The sequence below is a fragment of the Spea bombifrons genome, chromosome 2 (assembly GCF_027358695.1).
Source record: "Spea bombifrons isolate aSpeBom1 chromosome 2, aSpeBom1.2.pri, whole genome shotgun sequence".
Classification (NCBI taxonomy): domain Eukaryota; kingdom Metazoa; phylum Chordata; class Amphibia; order Anura; family Pelobatidae; genus Spea; species Spea bombifrons.
The window spans coordinates 135,421,084-135,441,513 of record NC_071088.1 but is presented as its reverse complement, the minus strand read 5'-3'; the positions used below and the strand labels follow the sequence as shown (position 1 = coordinate 135,441,513).

Sequence of the window (20,430 nt, the reverse complement as noted above, 5' to 3'; positions counted from 1 at the left end):
CTATGGCGCTAGTCGCATGCGCGGTTTATGTATCGCATACAATGGCTGGAGGGCGCTCACAATCAATGTATCCATGTACCCGTGTAGCCCGATGTTTGTACGCCTAGTCCTCGATACGGTAATGGCCCGACCAGAAGCTGGAGGACGAGGGACAAACCGGTTTGAGCTTTTGAGCTATACATGCACTAGAAAGGAAGATCACCAAAAATGGCGGCTTTCATCCAGCCTTCCCTACGTATCCCCATCCTCAGAAACCCCTCCGCTCAATAATTAAATTCTGGCAGGTACGGGAGGACAGTGGTCCCCTTGCCACAAACCCTGTTGGGCAATCTGCCCCTCCGCTATGCCACCGCTCAATGAGCCGGTGACAAGGGAGAGCTTGCATGTGCCCAACCGGCCCATTTACACCATGGAGCCTCAGCCTCCATTGGATGCGTTACAAAGCGCTCCCTAGCGAGGACGGCAGCCGCCGAGGAGGCAGCTGCCGGTGCTGCCTTGGGTCAGCCATAGTAAATAAATTCACCATGGCTTCTACTCCCGTATCTTCAACAGCTTCTTAATCTTCCGTCCACGACTGTAAAACAAAGGTGGCAGCAGTCACATCATATGTTTCTGCATTGCTTTCCTTGCTCCGCTGGAGGATAAAGAGTTAAAAAGCTGACGATCAGAGGCCATTGGCTGCAGCAGTAACAGGAGTGTCGCCTGCCACAGGGACTGCGGATTATGTTATCGCTCTCCTGGGGGCTATTTAGATATTGGGACAAGTCAGGCAGCTTCCAGCAATCTCACCTGACACAGAACCGGCTGCGAAGCCCCCGCCAAGGTCACATCCCGATTACCCAAACGAGAGAATTCCTCTCCAGGGGGATATGAGAGAGATATCACATATTAGAGAGGATCCAATGGAGACGCCGGATTCACCGCCGCACGGAATGAACCCGCTGACACGTTATTACAGATATCCCAGATATCAGAGTCAAATAAGAATGCCTATATTACATAGACACAGATCGGCCCCATTCGGCCCGTCTGGTCTGCCCGTTATTTCTGCTGTAAAGACTCAAACCTTAATCAGTCGTTGGTCTCGTCTTAGATTCAGGAGCTGTATGTCTATCCCATACATGTTTAATACCCTCACTGTATTACCCTCTCCCACTTCTGGTGAAATATAATAATAATAATAATAATAATAATGATAATAATAATAATAATATTAATAATAATAATGATAATAAGAATAATAATACATATATTTGAAAATAATGAAGATATTGCCGGCAACAATTAGAATTTTAGAAATTTGAGTAGATGCCCAATCAGGCAGAAAGGGGCAAAATCACAGCATAGGGTAAAGACAAAATTATCCATCGAAACTAATAATAATTATAGATAATATAAAGTTCCATTTTTAAATTATATTATTATTTTATAAATAACATAATAATAATAATAATAATAATAATAATAATAATAATAATAATATAGAAGCAAGGGAGGCTTGGTCTTGTTTCAATGCCTTTAGATTATTAAATAGTTAAATCGCCATTATTTCCAAAATGATTTCTGCATCCTGGCCTCTATGTGGACAGGAAGGAGAGTCCACGGATCTGGCTTCATGAGGAGGAAAAGGAAGGAATGAATTATGATGACCGTGCTACACCCATAAAAAGACACTAACACTTTAACCATCAAGCTCCCAGGCTGCAGTCATTATCTAAAACAATAAATCAATTCACGATGTGAACATTTTAACCATTTTCATTATTATTTAAAAATATATATATATATAATATAATGTACAAATGCTGGTGACCAAATAAAGGGCCGGCACAGAAGGGGTGAACGGAATAGTATAACGTCATTGGTCTTATGGTTAGGAAAATATAGGGTTAACCACAAGTTAAGTGAACTGGATTATTTTGGTCTGGCTAAACACAAAATAAAACAACCGTCATTATTTATTATGAATGATCGTGGCAGCATAATATCCATTAATGTTTTAATAAATAAAGAAAATATTAGTCTTTATGATTTTGGCCATTCTGATAAATATTTCTAGCATTGATATTAACAATATTGAACAAAAGGATGAAAAAGGATACGTCTCAAAAGGATAACTGCATGCTGGCAGGGTGATGCAGGGGCCTTTTTTTTTTTTTTTTTTTTTTTTTACCCGGCAGGCGTACCGGCTGTCAGTTCCCTGCATCGATCCCTGCTTACTGACAGGGATCGGAACACGTATTTCATTTCTGGGAGAGACTGCTGGCCGGGTAGTCCACCATGATGACACCCTAGAAACAATCCCACCTAAAGCGGTGGCAATTTAAGGTGCTGTCCCACTTAGCCAAGACATTCATTGGGCTCTGTCGAGCAAATAAACCTTGGCTGTCATTCTATTCTTCCCGCGGAAGGCTAAATCCCGGCAAAACAACCAAAAGAAGAAGAAGAAAAAGAAATTTTCTGGGATTAAATCATTATTTCTGAGAAAGGTTTGGGCCATTCAGAAGTGCTAAGAAGTTTTTAATGATGCATATAGTTAGATTTGTGTAGGTGTAACTAAAGCGTCACACAGAAAACAAAATAATAATAATAAAACATGAAAAAAGAATTTCACTATCTTTATGAAGGCAGATTGATTGTTGAAGATCCCGTATCACCCAGAGCCTCCTGCGCCGAGCGCAGGCTATCAAAGTGACACGATCGCTATTAATGTAAAAGGATTTCCTCTCGGTGAAAATGCTTAGAAGTGCTGACAGAGCCTCGGAGCTTTCAAATAAATCAGAAGCCGCTTTCTTCCCGTGCCGGAGCCTGCAGAGTTTGATACGAACCCCCCTGAGATGATTTACATGCCATGCGGCTCGTAGAAGCGGGACTTTCTTTGTAGCGTGCCCCTGGTTTTGGGGCGGTGCAGCGTTTAGTAACACGTGCCACGGACCCGCAAAATACACGCCTCCTGCGCATAAAGGGTTAAGAAGGGAACAAACAGCAAAAAAAAAAAAGTATAGCGAGGTGTGACAACAAGAATACATTTCTAACAATAAAATCTAACAGAATTAGCAGAATCTTGATACATTGTAATTGGGATATGATGTCATATGCCAACACTGCGAGCACATCGGCTGCCGATGGGGTGGCTGTGAGTGACGGGGTGGCTGTGAGTGATGGGGTGGCTGTGAGTGATGGGGTGACTGTGAGTGACGGGGTGACTGTGAGTGACGGGGTGGCTGTGAGTGATGGGGTGGCTGTGAGTGACGGGGTGGCTGTGAGTGCTGCCGTCAACCTGACCCAAGGTGAATACTCTACAGGCTGATGTACAGTTCTGCATGCGCGTGTTTTATACCCCCAGCCCCTGCAGGTCTCATAAGTCTGCATTTTCCTGATTTTGCTGTGCATTTAAGATTTTGAGGTCTGACTATTACAGCATTTCAAACTGAAAATATAAATGAGCATTTTTTTTCTTTAATTTTTTTCCATCTTTGGTTTTTAGATTAAAAAATGGAAAATGAAACCAAAAATTGCTTGATATTTATATATATTATATTTTATTATTTTTTTATTTTTCTCTTTATGTTTAAGAAATTTTTGCCGGTTTGGGACACACTGCATTGGTTGTATATATATATATATATTGTTGATGTAAAAAACATTTATTTAGTGTTTTTACAGAGATTTATCATATTTTTATCCACCACGACATCCCCTCTGGATAACTGTTAGGTCTGTGTCCTGCAACTCATTTGCTCTGTTTAAAAATTCCAGAATAAAGAGGTTATGATCATCGCTCGGAATATTATGAATCGTATATAATATGATTCGTATATAATATGAATCGTATATAATAATGACTTGTAACAAAGAGAAGCTCGTTACTATTTATTGGGCTTTAAATCACGGGTGCATTTTATACGATAGATCGCCAGACAAATTCTATGCACTTAACAACTACTTGTTCCTGCTGTAACGACTCAAACCTTAATCAGGCTTGAGTGCAACTCACAACGGCCTGCTATCTGGGATATAGTGTATGTATGGACATTTTACTTTAATGAGAGGGTGGTAGATAAGTGGAACAGCCTCCAAGCAGAAGTACCAAGGACTGGTTAAGGGGCAGACTAGGGCCAAACAGGGCCGATCCGCCGGCAGGTTCTATGTTTCTGCATAAACAGCTCGGCTGTGTACAATAACCCCCCCTTATCTACACCCCGGCCACCTCTACCCGTGCTAACAGCCCAGATAAAGGAGTCTTTTCTCTGCCCTGTGTCAAGGCCGCTTCCTGTTGATGTACTATTGTTAAAAAGCACAAATACCACTTTGTGGAAATACGCCATCTCTTTAAGGATTTCCCGTTGTCCGGAATACGGGAGATAAAGTATCTGGCTCCGATCCCTGCCGGCGAGGAAATCCCAGGTAACGGGCTCGGGGTGTGAGAAGTGACCCGGGGGTTAATGAGCTGGGGGGGCTAACCCAACGAAACCCCTGCAGCTTTTGGGGATTAATTTCCAAATCCGAGGAGGGGGGGGGGTGTAAACTTAATCCCATTGCGTTAAAAAGAAACTGTTGCCATCGCAACGTAAAAAGTAAATCATAAAATGTATTTAAAGTGTCATTTTACTTAAAGATATTTCATGTCGAGGTTCGACGCGTTGGAAGGTACGTGGCAGCCCATGGCAGAAGCAGCATTATCCAATCACAGCAATTTGTTACGTCCCGTTCATCCTTTGTACAGCGCTGCGGAATATGATGGCGCTTTAAAAAAAATCAATGAATAATAGGAATGATATTCTGTATGCATTACACGGGGTTGGGAAAGTGACAGATCTACTTATCACACAACGGACACGCCGACGACAACTATTTACAAAAACAATCACGTTTATTTACTATGATGGATGAACGTAAGCTCTATGGGCAGACAGCGCGGAGTACCCGTGCCTGCGCGCCAGCTGCGTCCGTGGCGCGCCCCCTGCTCCTGATCGCTGTTGGCGTCGGCCTTTGGCCGAGACCAACGTTTCCACTTGTTATTTCTCACCCAACCCAGGGCTATAACACCAACGTGGAACACGATCAAACGCGGGCCCGGCCGGCTCCAAAAATCCAAATAAACAGCAACGTGTCCGATCGAGACGCCCCGGGCCGGAGCCAAATAACAACACTACAGCGCAGCGCCACAGCAACGCACACCTACTACTCCCATCACTCTTTACCTCATGTTACCTCATGTTAGTCATTCCACTTAAATGTACGCACCGTGAGCAGTGCCGCGGAAATTGTTGGCGCTATTTAAATAAAATAATCACTTACATAGCACTAACATAGTCCATGGTGCATTGTGGGTAGTGTGTATATATATATATATATATATATATATATACCGGTATATACACACATTCACACTGTATATATTTATATATAAATGTTATTTCTTTCTTTATCACCTTACGGACGGATTGTCAATTGGGAATCTCAGTATTACGAGCTGTTTTAATAAGCTTGGTATATTGTAGACAGATGGCCCCCGGAAAGGGTTAAGTTATATGTACATTCTATGCGTATTAACATACACGGGACGCGGATATATATATATATATATACAGTACTCGGTATCAGGGTCACAGTGATGAGTTAGGACACGGCGGGCCGTTAGGGTGTTAGAATGTGACGTGTTTGTTGTTACAGGGGGGGGGTTGCTTTGGTGTTGCCGGGGGCTGTCAGACGGGGGTTCCTATAGAGTGTTGGAACCCGTGGCGAGGCGCTGAAAGATCGGCCTGTCAACTGGTGTCTGTAATACAGTCCGATCGCAGCGACGTCCTGCGCGGCACAGGGTCACAAGCTGAACTGAACAGACAGTACAGCTGGGTGATTAAGGCTGAGCCATTCTATTGTTTCCCACAGGCAGTATGATAAGGCGTCGGGTTCTTGTCTAGTATATCGGGCTCAGATAACAGAGCAAGAATTAAAACAACGCAAAAAAAACCTGTAAAGCATTTCTATTAATAAAAAACAGGTATTATCCATCAAGTTATCTCTCTATTGTTAAGTCGCTGGCTGCTGCTGATTGATTTAGGCAGCCCTTGTAAGGGAGTAGAGGGAGAGATTGATTGGATAATTCTGGCTCTGCCACAGTCTGCCACCAACGTCAGCCTCTGTAAAGCAATTATACTGCGTGCCAAACAAAAGCACCGGCTATGCGGATTTCTAATTGATGAATTAACTTAACGGCAACAGTTTCCCGGTACTTCAGCGCCGGGACGTGTCTCGCCAGGACGTGGCAGGAAAGAAGGACGACTTATACACCAAGCGCTCCTCCTAAATCTAAGCCTAATCAAAGCCGCCGGGTGGCGAATGAACAATGTCTGCTTAACCAGCGAACACATTGATTCCGACTTCTTATCTTTGTAGCTTGTTTTTGTGACCTCACATAATAAATCCCGACCGGGTTTATTTTCACTGGGTAATTAGGTTAAACAAAAGCCTGAGCCACTACTCATCCGGACAGAACGCGCCGTAGCGTACACATCCTTAACAACATAAAAACAACAAAAACCCTCAAATTTAAAGACATCGGCATTGCTCAGAACAAGTAACTTTGTTCCTTCCTCTCAGTTCGGCAGTCATCATTTTTACGTAATATAATGTTTTCAGGCAGCAGCATCTCGCTCTGGTATCTGAGCCCCAATCTACTAGACAAACATCCCGACTCCTTGCCATACTGCCTCTGGGAAACAATAGAATGGCTCAGTCTTAATCACCTAGCTGGACTCTTTGACTAATAAAAGTCTATGGAGGAACGGACTTCATTAGCATTGCCATAAAGCATCAGCTCAGTGCCCTATTTGAGCCGAGAAAGTCACCCAAAATATCACATGACTGACAGCAACGGTGGCTCCAGGTCTGCAGATAAAGGGAGTTTATTGGGACAAAATTAGATAAAACCAGGTGTCCTTGAGGTCCGACATCAGGGCAGGAGTTCGCTGTCCGAGGTACGAAGTATTTTGTGTGGCGCTAGTGAAGTAGCTCAGTGCCGGACTCTCCATGGATCGGGACCATGGAGGGTAGGATTGTGGCTACCACGCAGGGGAGGTTATGGCGGTAGCCACCCAGCAAGTTCAATATTACGCCTATGTCAGCATATCATTGTAGGGAATAAATTAAGGAAGCCAACTTGTTGATAAGATAATATGGTTATATATATGTGTTAATTTGTTAAATATACAATAAAACTGTGGCCATAATAATCCAGCGTGCTTCTCTGTCTTCCGTCAACCTTTAAGCAGCTACACTGCCATCTAGTGTTGAAAGTGTGCAGGTGCGCTCACCAGAAAAAAAAATTGAGCAGGTCCCCAGCCATTTAACCCCCCCCCCAAAAAAAAACCCTTTGGGAAGCCAGGAGCGCTCTCCACTATTCTTGTTTCAACCTGAAGACTTTCTCTCTTTTGAACGGTACTCTGTGTCCTTCCTGCGAGAGGAAGCACAAGTCACTTTCACCGTTAGGTACGCTAATCACTTTCCTTGCCTGAGCGGATTAGTTGTGCTTGGAAAGGCGACATTATTGCAATAACAAAAAAAAAAAATAATAATAATCCATCTAGTCATGTCCTGCAGGAAATAAGGTTCATTCTGAAGCCGTGGAACGTACGTCCTCCGTTATCACACGGCACAGCTTTGGGAAAGACAAAGGGCCCAGCGGCCCTGCGAACTCGGTGGCAAAAGCTGGGTCCCCACTGGGAATTACCAACAGTCTACGAAGGAGAAACTTCTTCACCCTTCTGGCTTCGGTCTAACGTAAAAATACCCTTTCACATACTAACTCTAAAAATGTCTTTTAAACATAGAATAATATACTGAAATGTGCATACATATGTTTTTTATTACAAAAGTTTTTAATAAATATACATCAACTTGTAAAATGGCGGACATGTTGACTTGGGGTTAAGTGGAACCGATGGAAGTTTAGAATATGACCATATGGTACTGGTACTGGTTCCATATGGAAAAAAATTCCCATGCCAGTGATTAAAATGGTGATACGACGCATCACTCAGGTCACCTGACCTGTCACATGACTGCCTGCCATTCCTCATTCTCCTACCATGTATAGCGGGGGCACCTCTTAATATTCCTAACAATAATTTTTGCTTTTTATATATAATTTTTATTTTATGTATTTTTATATATATTTGGACACTGAATATTTTATATTTATTCCTTGTTTTTTGGCTAATCCCTCAAGAGTTTCTAAAATATTTTTTTTAATGAGAGCCAAAGCTCCAGCATGAACACAAAGGTGTTTTTTTCTCCCCTGTGTGATTATCTGCCATTTCCACGACACTTGTGTTTATTATCTACCAGCTGTGGAAAGGGATGGGGATAACCGTGGGGGCCGTCTGCTCCGTGGATCGGCGAGCGGTGCCTCTGCCCCGGGTGCCAGCTGACGGTGCCAGCTCGCCAGCACGCCATGCTTGGTGTGTCTAATATCTGTTATTGCTGTTTACAACAACAAATAAGTCACATATGGCCTCACAAAAGCCCACAGCCTGACAACATATATCACCACGGAAACGGTTATTATAATTTTTTTATTCTTGCATTTTTCAGTCATTCCGGGTTAGATTTTCCAGCTCTGGTATCAAAGGAACGTATCGCCGGGTCTTTTTATGCAAATTCTCATTCATTTCCCATGATCCCTTGGTGAAGCCAGCGCAAACAGGAAGTTGTAAACCCACTTCCTGGACTCACCCTACAGATCCTGCAGTTTAAAACATGTGTGGCAGGAGCAAGATGGCAGCTCCCACACCCATGACAGCAGAAAATATATTGTATTTTATTATTTAAGGGAAAAAGGAAATACGGCTAATATAAATTCCGGTGCAATCATTAATTTAAAATGGCTTCTTCCCGAATTCTTCTGGGTTTATAATATAGACAAAGCTAGATATCCCAGAATCCTCTGCTTCTATGGGCTGGTCAATGACATCATCTCCAATAACACATGGAGCTTTCACTTTCACATGACCTCAGAACAACAGACAGATTTAGTTGGTCAAAATTAGAACCAGACAACGCCTAGGGTGGGCAGTTTGACAGACGAGAGCAAAGGGGCGGGTCTAACAGAGACAAGATGGCTGCCTGCAAGCAGGCATTTCAAACACAACACCATTACATTTGACCATAGAACATATAAAATATTAGTATTTTTGTTTTTTGTAAAGTTATTATTACTTTATGTGTCATACTAGATATCGATGAAAAGATAGACTTCTGTCAAAAATAAAAGTCTCTAATTATGTTTTTTTCTGATTCCGGTCATGTACCGAAGAAGCTATTTCCCAGCGAGTCATCGGTTTCAGGCCTATAATTCCCCATAACACCCTGTAATACAAGATAAGTACCGGCTGCAATCGCACGGTGAGAGTCGGGTGACATTTTGAAACAGTCAGATTACTATTTTCTTACGCAGTTTGTAATCACAGATACACAAGAGAGACCCGGAAGGTTGATTGCTGTTCTATAGACACCGTCCATCATCAGGTGTGTTATTTGTCATGGCTTCCAAACCATGTCAAACCTGGTGCAACAATGCCTTTGTATTGTGTAGCCCCTCATGCCACATTATCAGGGGCAGATTGGTCTACTGGGTGATCTCGTTTGCTGGTAATCATTGAACACGTTATGACATCATAGCCTGACGTCTAAGTCCAGAACCGATTAAATATCTCCGTTGACAGAGATCACAATACACCTCATCGGAGCAGCAGGCATCGTACGGGGTGGAGAGCATCCCAACCCTTGGAGCCCAGGGGCCGGTCAGACTTACCGGGTGGGCTCTGAACATCGGCCAAGGATGCCCACCGCCTGTCATTCGCTCTTTCCCCGCCCTACAAATGCTTTGGTTTCTGAATCGTAACGACCAATAAAGCCCTTTTTTTACGGATGTCCCATTTTTTCTAAACCCGATATTTAACGGACATCTTGAGTCACGCGCTTGGAGCGATCCGCCTGTTCTAAATCCGTAGATGCAACACTTGGATAACCGGCCCCAACGATATGTTTGTTTGGAGCCAAACATCCACTTACGGTGTTTTTTTCTGACGGCCCCCTGAAATATCTCCAATCTTCTGTTCTGAATTTAGAATGAACGTACGCCAGAGAGCCGATACGCCTGCTCGATAAACACAAATAGATGGGTCGCCATTAACCCTCTCCGGTGTCACCGCAATCAACATTCCCCCGTTTTTGGGAGAAAGGCTCTGGGATCTCCAGCACCTCCAGCACCTAATACAGAATGGCAGCAACCCTGGCCAACTAGGTAGCCACCAATACCGTAATGCTAGCCCTTCAAAGGGTTAACCTAACTTGTCACTTAGCAGACATGTGCTTTTTCTAATTCGCTGCTGGCAGGGAGCTTATCGCAGCGCTGGGCATTAGCAGGAGACAAACACGGATGCCGAAACACACTGTCCGTGATAAGACACGGGCCATTCTTGGCATCGGCCCATGCCGGCTGGCAGCACATGGTGTTACCGCCGCGATTATTGATATGTCTTATCCGGCCGCCCCGGACGGTCTGTGACATTTTCTGAACGCTAGCAGCAAGGCGAGATAAAACCAATTTTTAAACAACAGAAACAAAAATCTTATTATTTTTTTTTCCTTTAAAAAGGTTATTGCGACCTCATAGCAAATACGCCTTATATAGTAAAACAGAATTGGTACGCGGGCTAACGCTAATTACCGGTATTTCTGCATCGTTTAGCCTTTTCTGACACTAGGTCTGTAACTACATAAAAATAATGCAGCAAATTGACAAATTACAAGGATATTTTTTTTTGTAGCCTGCAGATGGAAAAGATCGTTTCTGCCAAAAAAGGCATTTTTATTTTTCGTTTTAATTACATTTTCTTCTTTTTTTTTTTCTTTTTTTTTTTAGCTCTGGCAAAAGCTTCATTTAGATGGCTGATTTATTTTTATTTTTTAAGAGTTTATATAAAAAAAAATTAAAAACCCAACTGTGCAACCGCAGAAAACAAAAGAAAATACACCAAAAAAAATTTGAAGGTCACGCTGCAGCCAAAGAGATCAGGATGTTTAATCCTATTTTCTCGAGGTCCTCTAAATATAATTGCTAACGAGGGTAAAATACCAAAGAAAAAAGAAAATACAGCAACAGCCTGGCAATGCAAGGGTTAAACTGCGGCAGCTGGCGGCAAAGCTCAGCTTACCCTTCTAACACTGAGACCATTAAGCTTCATCGGCTGCCTTTGGGTAATGCAGGGGTTAATCTCTGGGAGGAATAAACAGTATTAATAGTCTATGCCCTTCTCAATATCTGAAGAGCTGGGGGCTCCAGAACTCATGGGATCTGTCTGTGCGTCTCTCCCGGGTCCGTACATATAGGGGTAATTATTATTATTATTACACCCCTTCCAGGGTCGGACATGCGTGAGTCGGGCAGTACTGATATTAATGGGGTAGCTTGAGTATTGGAGTGCCTAAACTCGGCAAACCCCCATATAGTATAAAAAGAATACCGCGTATTGGCCTGGATCCTGGGAACATATATGATACTGTGATGTAATGTTTTGTTTATGTCATTTATTAACCCATTCCCTGCTGTTTCTCGACTCATTATGGGGGCTTTTAGGGGCTGTAAAACCCTGCGATACCCTCATACCAAGCAAACATTCCGAGCTCCTAGAAAAGAGGGGCATCAGGGGAGGAAAGAGGGGCACCAGGGCAGGAAGGAAGGTTGTACTTAAAGGGACCTCAAAGAAACCAAGGCTGCTCTTTTCCATTGTATGGAAACATTACGTTTTCATACTAAGAGGCTGAGAAATTAATAATAATACTAATTAAATATTATATTATATATAATAATAATTTTTATTATATTATTATAATATTATTATATTATATATAATTATTATTATATTAAATATAATTATTATATTAAATATAATTATTATTATATTATTATACTATTATTATATTATATTATTATACTATTATTATATTATATAATTATTATTATTTGATATTATATTATTATACTATTATTATTATTTGATATTATATTATTATACTATTATTATATTATATTATCATTTGATATTCTTCACACCAGTGTCATTCTAAGTATCTGATAAACAAAGTATCTGATCTCAGTGACATAGAGATTGAGACATTTGGGACATTTTTTTGTGCGGGTCTCCTTAATAAGAATTTCAGCAGTACGTGATGGAGATATACCGGAAGATTCCTTAGGTTACTCCGGAGCATTTATCTTTGTCAGCACCATAGCAAGAATCTGTAAACTTCCTGTTCTGGAGGGCAACCTGGCCAGGGTCCAGAAAGACCCCGCAAGGAGTGACGTCTCTGCTGGCGGGCTGCGGAGCGGCTGCTTTACAGGTGTTTATACCCCCAAAAACCCTAACGGGAGATACAGTTCTTAGTAAACACGCGTGTATCCCAGCCGGGCGGTTAGTAAGTGGATTGTTGTTGTGAAGTTCGTCACCGGCTGGTGATGACAATAGTTTGGCTTAAATCCAGATGTCACCTTCTAGTCCACGGGTTCAAAAAACAAGCTGTGTATCCATACCGGACTCTCCAATGGCAACGCTCAAAGGTTTGGGGTCACTGAGCGGTTTTCATGGAAAACAAGGACATTTCTGACTGTAACATAATTACAAAAGGCTTTCTAACCATCAATTATCCTTTTAAACTTAAACTTGGATCAGCAAACACAACGTACCATTAGAACACAGGAGTGATGGGAGTGAAGAAGGGCCATTGGAACACAGGAGTGATGGGAGTGAAGAAGGGCCATTGGAACACAGGAGTGATGGGAGTGATAAAGGGCCATTGGAGCACAGGAGTGATGGGAGTGATAAAGGGCCATTGGAACACAGGAGTGATGGGAGTGATACAGGGCCGTTGGAACACAGGAGTGATGGGAGTGATAAAGGGCCGTTGGAGCACAGGAGTGATGGGAGTGACAAAGGGCCATTGGAACACAGGAGTGATGGGAGTGATAAAGGGCCATTGGAACACAGGAGTGATGGGAGTGATCCAGGGCCGTTGGAACGCAGGAGTGATGGGAGTGATAAAGGGCCATTGGAACACAGGAGTGATGGGAGTGATAAAGGGCCATTGGAACACAGGAGTGATGGGAGTGATAAAGGGCCTCTGTATGCCTATGAAGAGATTCCATTAAAAATCGGCCGTTTCCAGCTACAATAGTCATTTACAACATTAACCCCGTCTGCGCTGGATTTCTGATTTGTTTCATCTTATTTTAATGGCCAAAATTTGCTTTTCTTTCAAAAACAAGGATTTTCCTAAGTGACCCCAAACTTTTGATGAGTAGTCTGTTTATATATATATTTACACATTCATACATTTCACTTTTTATAACTTTTTTTAATCAGCCCGGATGCCACGGGTACATCTCCAATTGCCAATTTTAATCTCCAAGGCACCCAAGATACATGATGTTGATCCGTGTCATTTCTTCTATATATGATGTCATATAATACCTATAGAAATCAATAACTTCAATTGCAAACACCTTCCAAAATATATATACATTATCTTTAAGATGGAAACAAAGCCGGCTGCCCCCTCCAGCTCCTAAAATCCCACCTATTTCCAGATATATAATATATGCAATAACAGAGGGAATACCGGCGGGCAAAGCTGGGCAAATCCCACAAAGCCACTGCCCCGAAAATTTCAGTATGCTGTTTACAGGTTGACCCAAACTGGCCATTAAGAGTTTACTTCCATATGTTTGTCTGCCGCTTGCTTACGTGGGATGTTTCGGGGACAGCCATAGCACCGTTTACAAGCAGAGCCCTTACCTGCAGAGCCATGATGCTGCCGAGCGGGGGTCGGAGGACGGCTTCGAGGGGGCTACGCTTCCATGGGTAAAGTCCGCAGAGAGCCGCGATCGAGTGAGCCGCAGAGCCGAGAGCTCGGATTTACAGAAGGAAGTGAAAGGTGAAGCAGAATATCTACCCGTTTCCTCTGGATAAAAGCAGGAAGCAAAGGGGGGCGCTCGCAACATTAATCCAGAGCGAGGACGCCTCTGCTCCGAGGACCGCCAGAACAAACGCCGAGCACATCGGGACTTCACAACGCTCCCCACCAACCACCGATACGGAGCATTATATCAACGCTAAACTCTGAAAAGCAAAAATGAACTACATGACAGGTGTGCGTGGAACAGCCTCCCAGCAGAGGTGGTAATACAGCGAAGGGGGGTGAAACACGCACGGGATAGGCATACGACTCCTGAATCTAAGACGAGACCGGCGACTGATTAGGTCTTTGCGGCATCTAACCCAAATTCACCAGATACGCGATAATATTTGGGGCGCAGGCGATGCTCGGGATGGTTAAAGATGCCGTTCCACTTGGACAACACATTCATTGAACTCTAACGCATTCAGCGACTAAACAGTGGCTCTCTCCTCTAATTGCATAAAAACAGCACATAAACTTTTAAGATTTTTTTTTGTTTCTATGGCAACAACCTATCAGTGCCTGCTTTGATGTCACATGACAATTTAATGCTATATATATGTATATATATATATATATGAGACAAAATCCTTACCTGTTAACAAAATATTTCTGGGGAGAGTTAAGGTATTTAACATCTTGTATACACATCTTATGCACACATATATATATATATATAGATATAGCATATATAGTGTTCTTTTAACACTTTGAATGCCAGACAGAGCCACAATACATTATTCTGCAACAAAGAATATCCTTACACCCAAACTGTAAGGGCTTCATCCAACCAAATTTAAAGGAGTTTTTGCAGCTAAATATTTGTTTTCTGAACCCAAAATGCCCAATTTAAAATCATTACAAAGAAACAAACATGGAATTTACCGGCCCCCATTCGGCCCCCGTCTAGTTTTTCCTGCTGTAAAGACTCAAACCTTAAACATTCGCTGGCCACATTTGACCTCTGCACTGTATATAGATCCAGAAACAGAGTTTAATGAGATCATGTTTAATCCGCAGGCGTAATTTAACCATTTATGATCTGATACATAATATGCATCATCTGTAGGATTCCTTTCCAAGGAATATTTTCAGTCCGGGGTTTGATAAACGGCGGGGCTGATGCCGAGAGGCGACTCTGACACCAGCTCCGAGACCGTCTGTCTGGCCTGCCGTGTTCCCCTGCAGAACACGCATTGTATGCGCTGACACAGCTGGCGATGCTCGTCCTCCGGGGGGCCGCCTGACGGCCCCTGTGCTGCGTTTTGCTGGCGGAGGAGAGATCGCGGATTTGTTTGCTTCGTTGCAGAGATCAGGCGGATCCTGAAAGCCAAGCGATTCGCATGAAGTCGCCGCCGGCGCATGCAGCTTCGGGACTTGGTGCCTTCGCTGAAGTTAGATAATTTTCCCCTGCGAGTTTGCAGCCATTCACTCGTTCCTTTAGATTGTCAGTTCTTGCGCACAGTGGCCTATCTATGGCTAACCCACGATTGGACGCGGTCCTCTATAGCGGTAGGGGGTCGGCTGGGGAGATCAGAGGCGCTGCAGGGAGCCTGATCCGCTTTTTGCCCGGAGACTCCGGGTCCCGCTTCTCCGGGTCTCTGTGGAACACCGATGGATTGTGGTGTGTGGCCACGCCCAATCTCCGCCCACTTCCCCGCCCACCGCGTTAAATCATTCTGCGCTGGTGTAATAAATACATATTAAAGTACTCTCATATGTGCGGCGGTTCCTCGGGGGCTGTCTCTGGGGTGCTTTTGGACGTAACCCGGACCCCACGGAATAGAATAATTAACTCTTTGTCGCCGAGCGTTGCCCTCGTTAAGGTGCGAGCGCTGAAAGGAGCGTCTCGTGTTGCCGAGCGCCTGGCTGAAGCAGTGAAATGATATAAACGCTGATATATGGCGGCCCGTGGCACTGTTATGAGTTAATTAAGTGTCTGGATGACATCAGAATCAGAAGCATTGCGGTAATTAGATTACAGTAATTACACTACCTTAGGGAAGAGAGGAGCTAAATGAAATGTAACTAATTATTCCAGACTCGCTGCTGGAGGGTCCGCAGAAGACTTCTAGAACGCTGTTATTTACTAAGCTGTGAGTTACAGATGTGCGGCCGGATTTAACACGCAGGGACCCCAGTTTGTTGGGGGGGCACCTGTGATGTCACACAGACCATCATTACATGAACAGTTTGGGTGCTATGTATGGAAATACAGCCAGTAGTCTCAAGAAATGGGACGTCTGCACAGAGAGAGATAACAGCTTGGGCATTAGACAGGTTGTCAGGACTGTTCTGCTTAATGTGGGACTGTTGGTAGCTATGAATCAAATTGCTTCAAATTATATGAGTTTGTGTCCGACCTTTTCAGGAAAAATACACGCGGGGGAGGTGCCATAGTAAGGCTGGCAAAATAAAATGCTTCCTGTCAACTGCAAACTCACCATTTAGTGAATAAATATAGTTCTGACCCAGGTCCGTGACAACCTTTAAGTATTCCTACTTTTTAATGACGCATACAAACCCAACACGGTCTGCACTCCTTGTGCTGGAGAAGGTGATACAACAGGTGGACCCTGCAGGCAGATATCCCTAGGAGTGGTAGGTAAGTGGAACAGCCTCCCAGTAGAGGGTAATACATTGAGAGTATTAAACATGCATGGGATAGGAATACGGCTCCTGAATCAAAGATGAGACCAAGGGAAATGGGGCAGACTAGATGGGGCCGAGCGGGTCTTGGGCTGCGTTTAATCCTCTAAGACATATTATATATATATATATGTGAGACACGTTCTTTCCTGGAACCTGAAGCCCGGGGTCTGTATACATTAATGACGAGGTCCAGGAATACGATAAAAAGATATTTCAGCCCCGGTGAGGACGAGGACGCCTGAATGATACGACTGTCAGGGTAATTCTATTTAGCGGGGCAGACAGACCGGGGAATCAAATACCACGGCCACCAGTAAGCTAATCAGGTCTGTCTGGGGACGTGGATATAGAGGACGGAGCGATTTAATCTACTTATTACATACAGCACCATGCGCGCCAACGCAGCGGGGATTCTTGGATGCTTTACCAGGAACCAGCCCTCTGCCCTAATGATTAGGTAACTAACGGGTTAATAACGCAACGCTTCCTTCCTTTTTAACTCGGAATATGTTACCCTGTGCAGCGCTGGAGCTGATTGGCTGGATATATATATATACGGTAGGTATAGATCAGCCAAACACATCTCCTGCATGCAGAATAGATGGGGGGCAGGAGAAGGGGCAACGGGATGTGGGGGTATCCTGCATCTGCAAAAGGAACCCCAGGAACATTTAAAGGGACCGCTCAGCTATTATATGTATTAAAGTGCACATATGATGGATGGAGCGTCCCTTTAAATTAAATTATATCGCTACTTTATTTAAGGGAGATATTCAATAAAATAATAACGCTCTGGTAAGGGTTAAATTATATACATATATATATATATATACACACACACACACACACACACACACACTGTATATATATATAAGCATATTTTTCAGGGGACATTTTTAGGAACAAAAAGAAACCAGGGGACTGCGACCTTAAACCTTAACCAGTAGGGAAATCGGGGCAACGTTACAGGTTATGCATGCGCCTTAAATACCCCCACCGTCATCCGAGGAAGAGACTTCTGAGGCCTCGGAGCTTCTGTGACCCCTTATTCCTACGTGTTGCTGGATGGCTCACGAGATATTATACACCAAGGCTGCGGTATAATCCTGCTTTTCATAGTCCATTTCCTATGCAAACGTTAAGCATTCCGCTTTCACCTGGTATTCGCTTCAACTCGCAATATTTTACGCCATGCGCAGAATTTCACGCATGCTGCCCGGCAGAAGCCAATATACTTTATTACTCATCAAAGCGTTTGCGTCGGGGTTTATTCTTACTGCTGCCCTCGCCGCTATATGCTTTTATGGTATGTAATAAACATGAAGTTTTATTGTAAGGGGCTGTATATTTATTACAGGGGTTTTATTCCCATATTCCCCCCACGGGTCACGCTAACACTGCTCTCAATCAGACTGAGAATGGTGTGACCTGGCATGACTAGTTTAATGAATGAACCCTACTCATGTAGGGTAAGGGCTAGCCATGCATAGGGGTGGGGCTAGCCTGTGTAGGGGTGGGGCCAGCCTGTGTAGGGTCAGTGTTAGCCTATGAGAGCCTTAAGTGGTTGGGGAGTAGGTGGAGAGTAGGTGTGGCCAAGAGCTGGAAAAGAAGAAACTGACACTCATACCCGGAGACTCCAGGAGTTCCTTGCATAGCGATGGGCTTATTTCACCCGATACATCGATGACATCTAAGCTTAAAAATGTAGGGCTGCCCTCCTACCCAGTAGAGGAAGAAATAAACTCAGATCCCCGGAGACTCGGGGTCATAACAGGAGATGCCGGGTCAAACCTGGAGAGGTCCTTGGTATACTAACGGGTTTGATTCACCCGATACTCAGGCGGCATCTCTATGGGGTTAATATCTCAACTCCAGTCACGTAAATCTAAAAACACGTAAATCCGTATATATAATCTCGTCAGAAGCCTGCTATGAAAATCTGCTTAGTTGTTTGTCTAACACAAAAATCATTTCGCGAATGCAAAGGAGATCAGCAATTTTTAAAATTTTAAAAAATGTACTTTACAAAATGAAATAATACAAAATATAAATGAGTGAGCGTGCATGCGCAGACACCCTATAGCTGTAGATTGCAGGTCTATGACATCACAGGTTATTGCATCACAGTTTATTTCATGTTTTAGGCATGAATTTTAAAAATATTGATTCTTTCTTCAGTTTTTTTCCTTTAAACTTTACATCCATTTTTTTTGAATTTGAAATACCTGCGAAGGGTTAATGATGCGGGTATATTTATGGACGCCCCCCGAACGAGGCTGCCGGTCCCCTTCTGCTGTAGAAAATATTCCTGGGAGGTTAATCGGGATTCCTGGGAACTTCCCGGCGTTGGACCGCTGCGGGGGGCGGTTCCATTCAGGGGGCACGGCTACCCACGTCTAGGGGCGGAGCTAGCCCCAGTCAGCCTTATTTGGGCATCGTAGGCTGTATTGAGCGTAGAGTAGGCAGGAAGTAGGCCAAACCTGGGTGGAGACTGGGCGTGACCAAACACCACGCCCCCTGCTCGGAGACTAAAGAAAGTGCCCCAGGCGCCTGGAGAATCTGCGCATCACTCTGAGACTCCGGGTGAAACCAGGGAGTGTGATAAGAGATCCGCGCCATATGGAGCCAACTAAACAATAAGGTGTAGCCTTCCCTGAACCGAGAGGAGCCACGGGGCCCACGGCGCTGTTGGAGAATGGGACCCCGGGCCGAGTAGAGACGCTACCAGCCGACACCAAGCCCCCCCCGCACCAATCTCATGGTCTTTGACCTTGGATGATATCTCCACGGGAAAGCCTGCACGTTCCTGGCCTCTTCCCATGTTCATTTCCAAGATGGGATGTGACACGTGACAGAGGTGACGCGGGGTCACGGAGCAGATCCCAGGGCTGGGGCAGATAAGCCGCATCCTGACCACTCAATAAACATGGCAGGGGGTGACAGGGGGTCTTCTCCAGCTTCCTGGGACAATCCTTTCATCTTCACAAAAGACACAACTACACTGTTAACACTTTGGGGGCAAGAGAGGAGAACAATCCTCCGACCTGCAACGTGTCAATCAAAACGATCAGCCACCTGACCAGCTGGATCGGAAGGGGTTAATGAGCACACCACACACAGAGGCCGCCGAGCAGCAGGGGTGGCCAACGGAACGCCGCTGCCTCATAAAGTTACCAATTAACTGTGAATATGAATTAATGGCTCCCCCCGGGGACACCGCGGGATCTGGCTCCGATTCCTGGCTGTTACGGTCCGGCGGAGGAGAGTGATGGAGATCCCTGCCTCCCAACTGTCCCGCTTTGCGCAGGACAGTCCCGACTCGTTCCCGCTTTTCGGCCCCAAATCCATCACCTTGGACTGCCAGCTATTATGGCAGCGTGATATCCGGATCATTCCGTTCCAGAATCCTATTCCTCGGAAGTGACAGAAATCCCAGACTTCACATGATGCCCCCCCTCGGAGATCACGCAGATGCCAAGGGCCACATCTACTAAGGGCCGCTGCAGGAGGATTGGGGTGTGCTGTGTTTCTGGGGTATGTATTAAGGGCCCGGCGGCTCCTCCCACTGATGCATTCAGTATTTAAAGCCAGAAATAATAATTATAACGATAACCAGACCGCTGAGGCCTCGCGTGAACTCTCTATCCCTGTGATTTTCTGAGACTATTTTCTAGAATATATTGGGCTGAATTGCCGGTGATTTGCCGATTCCTCCGGTGATATTTTATTGTTTTTTTGTCTATAAACAGTAATGATGAT

General features: G+C 44.2%; 1 protein-coding gene across 2 annotated transcripts in view; it reads right to left on the bottom strand.

The window, feature by feature from the left end:
- PDE2A (phosphodiesterase 2A) overlaps positions 1-20,430 on the bottom strand; it is a 148,341-nt gene that overhangs the window by 109,376 nt on the left and 18,535 nt on the right. The window contains exon 1 of one of the 2 annotated variants that reach the window (XM_053456610.1): positions 13,857-13,905. The exons of the other annotated variant lie outside the window; for it this stretch is intronic. Coding sequence (XP_053312585.1) covers positions 13,857-13,868 — 12 coding nt within the window. The 5' untranslated portion in view covers positions 13,869-13,905. Of the gene's footprint in view, positions 1-13,856; positions 13,906-20,430 lie in introns of those variants that run through there. 2 annotated transcript variants of the gene reach the window in all.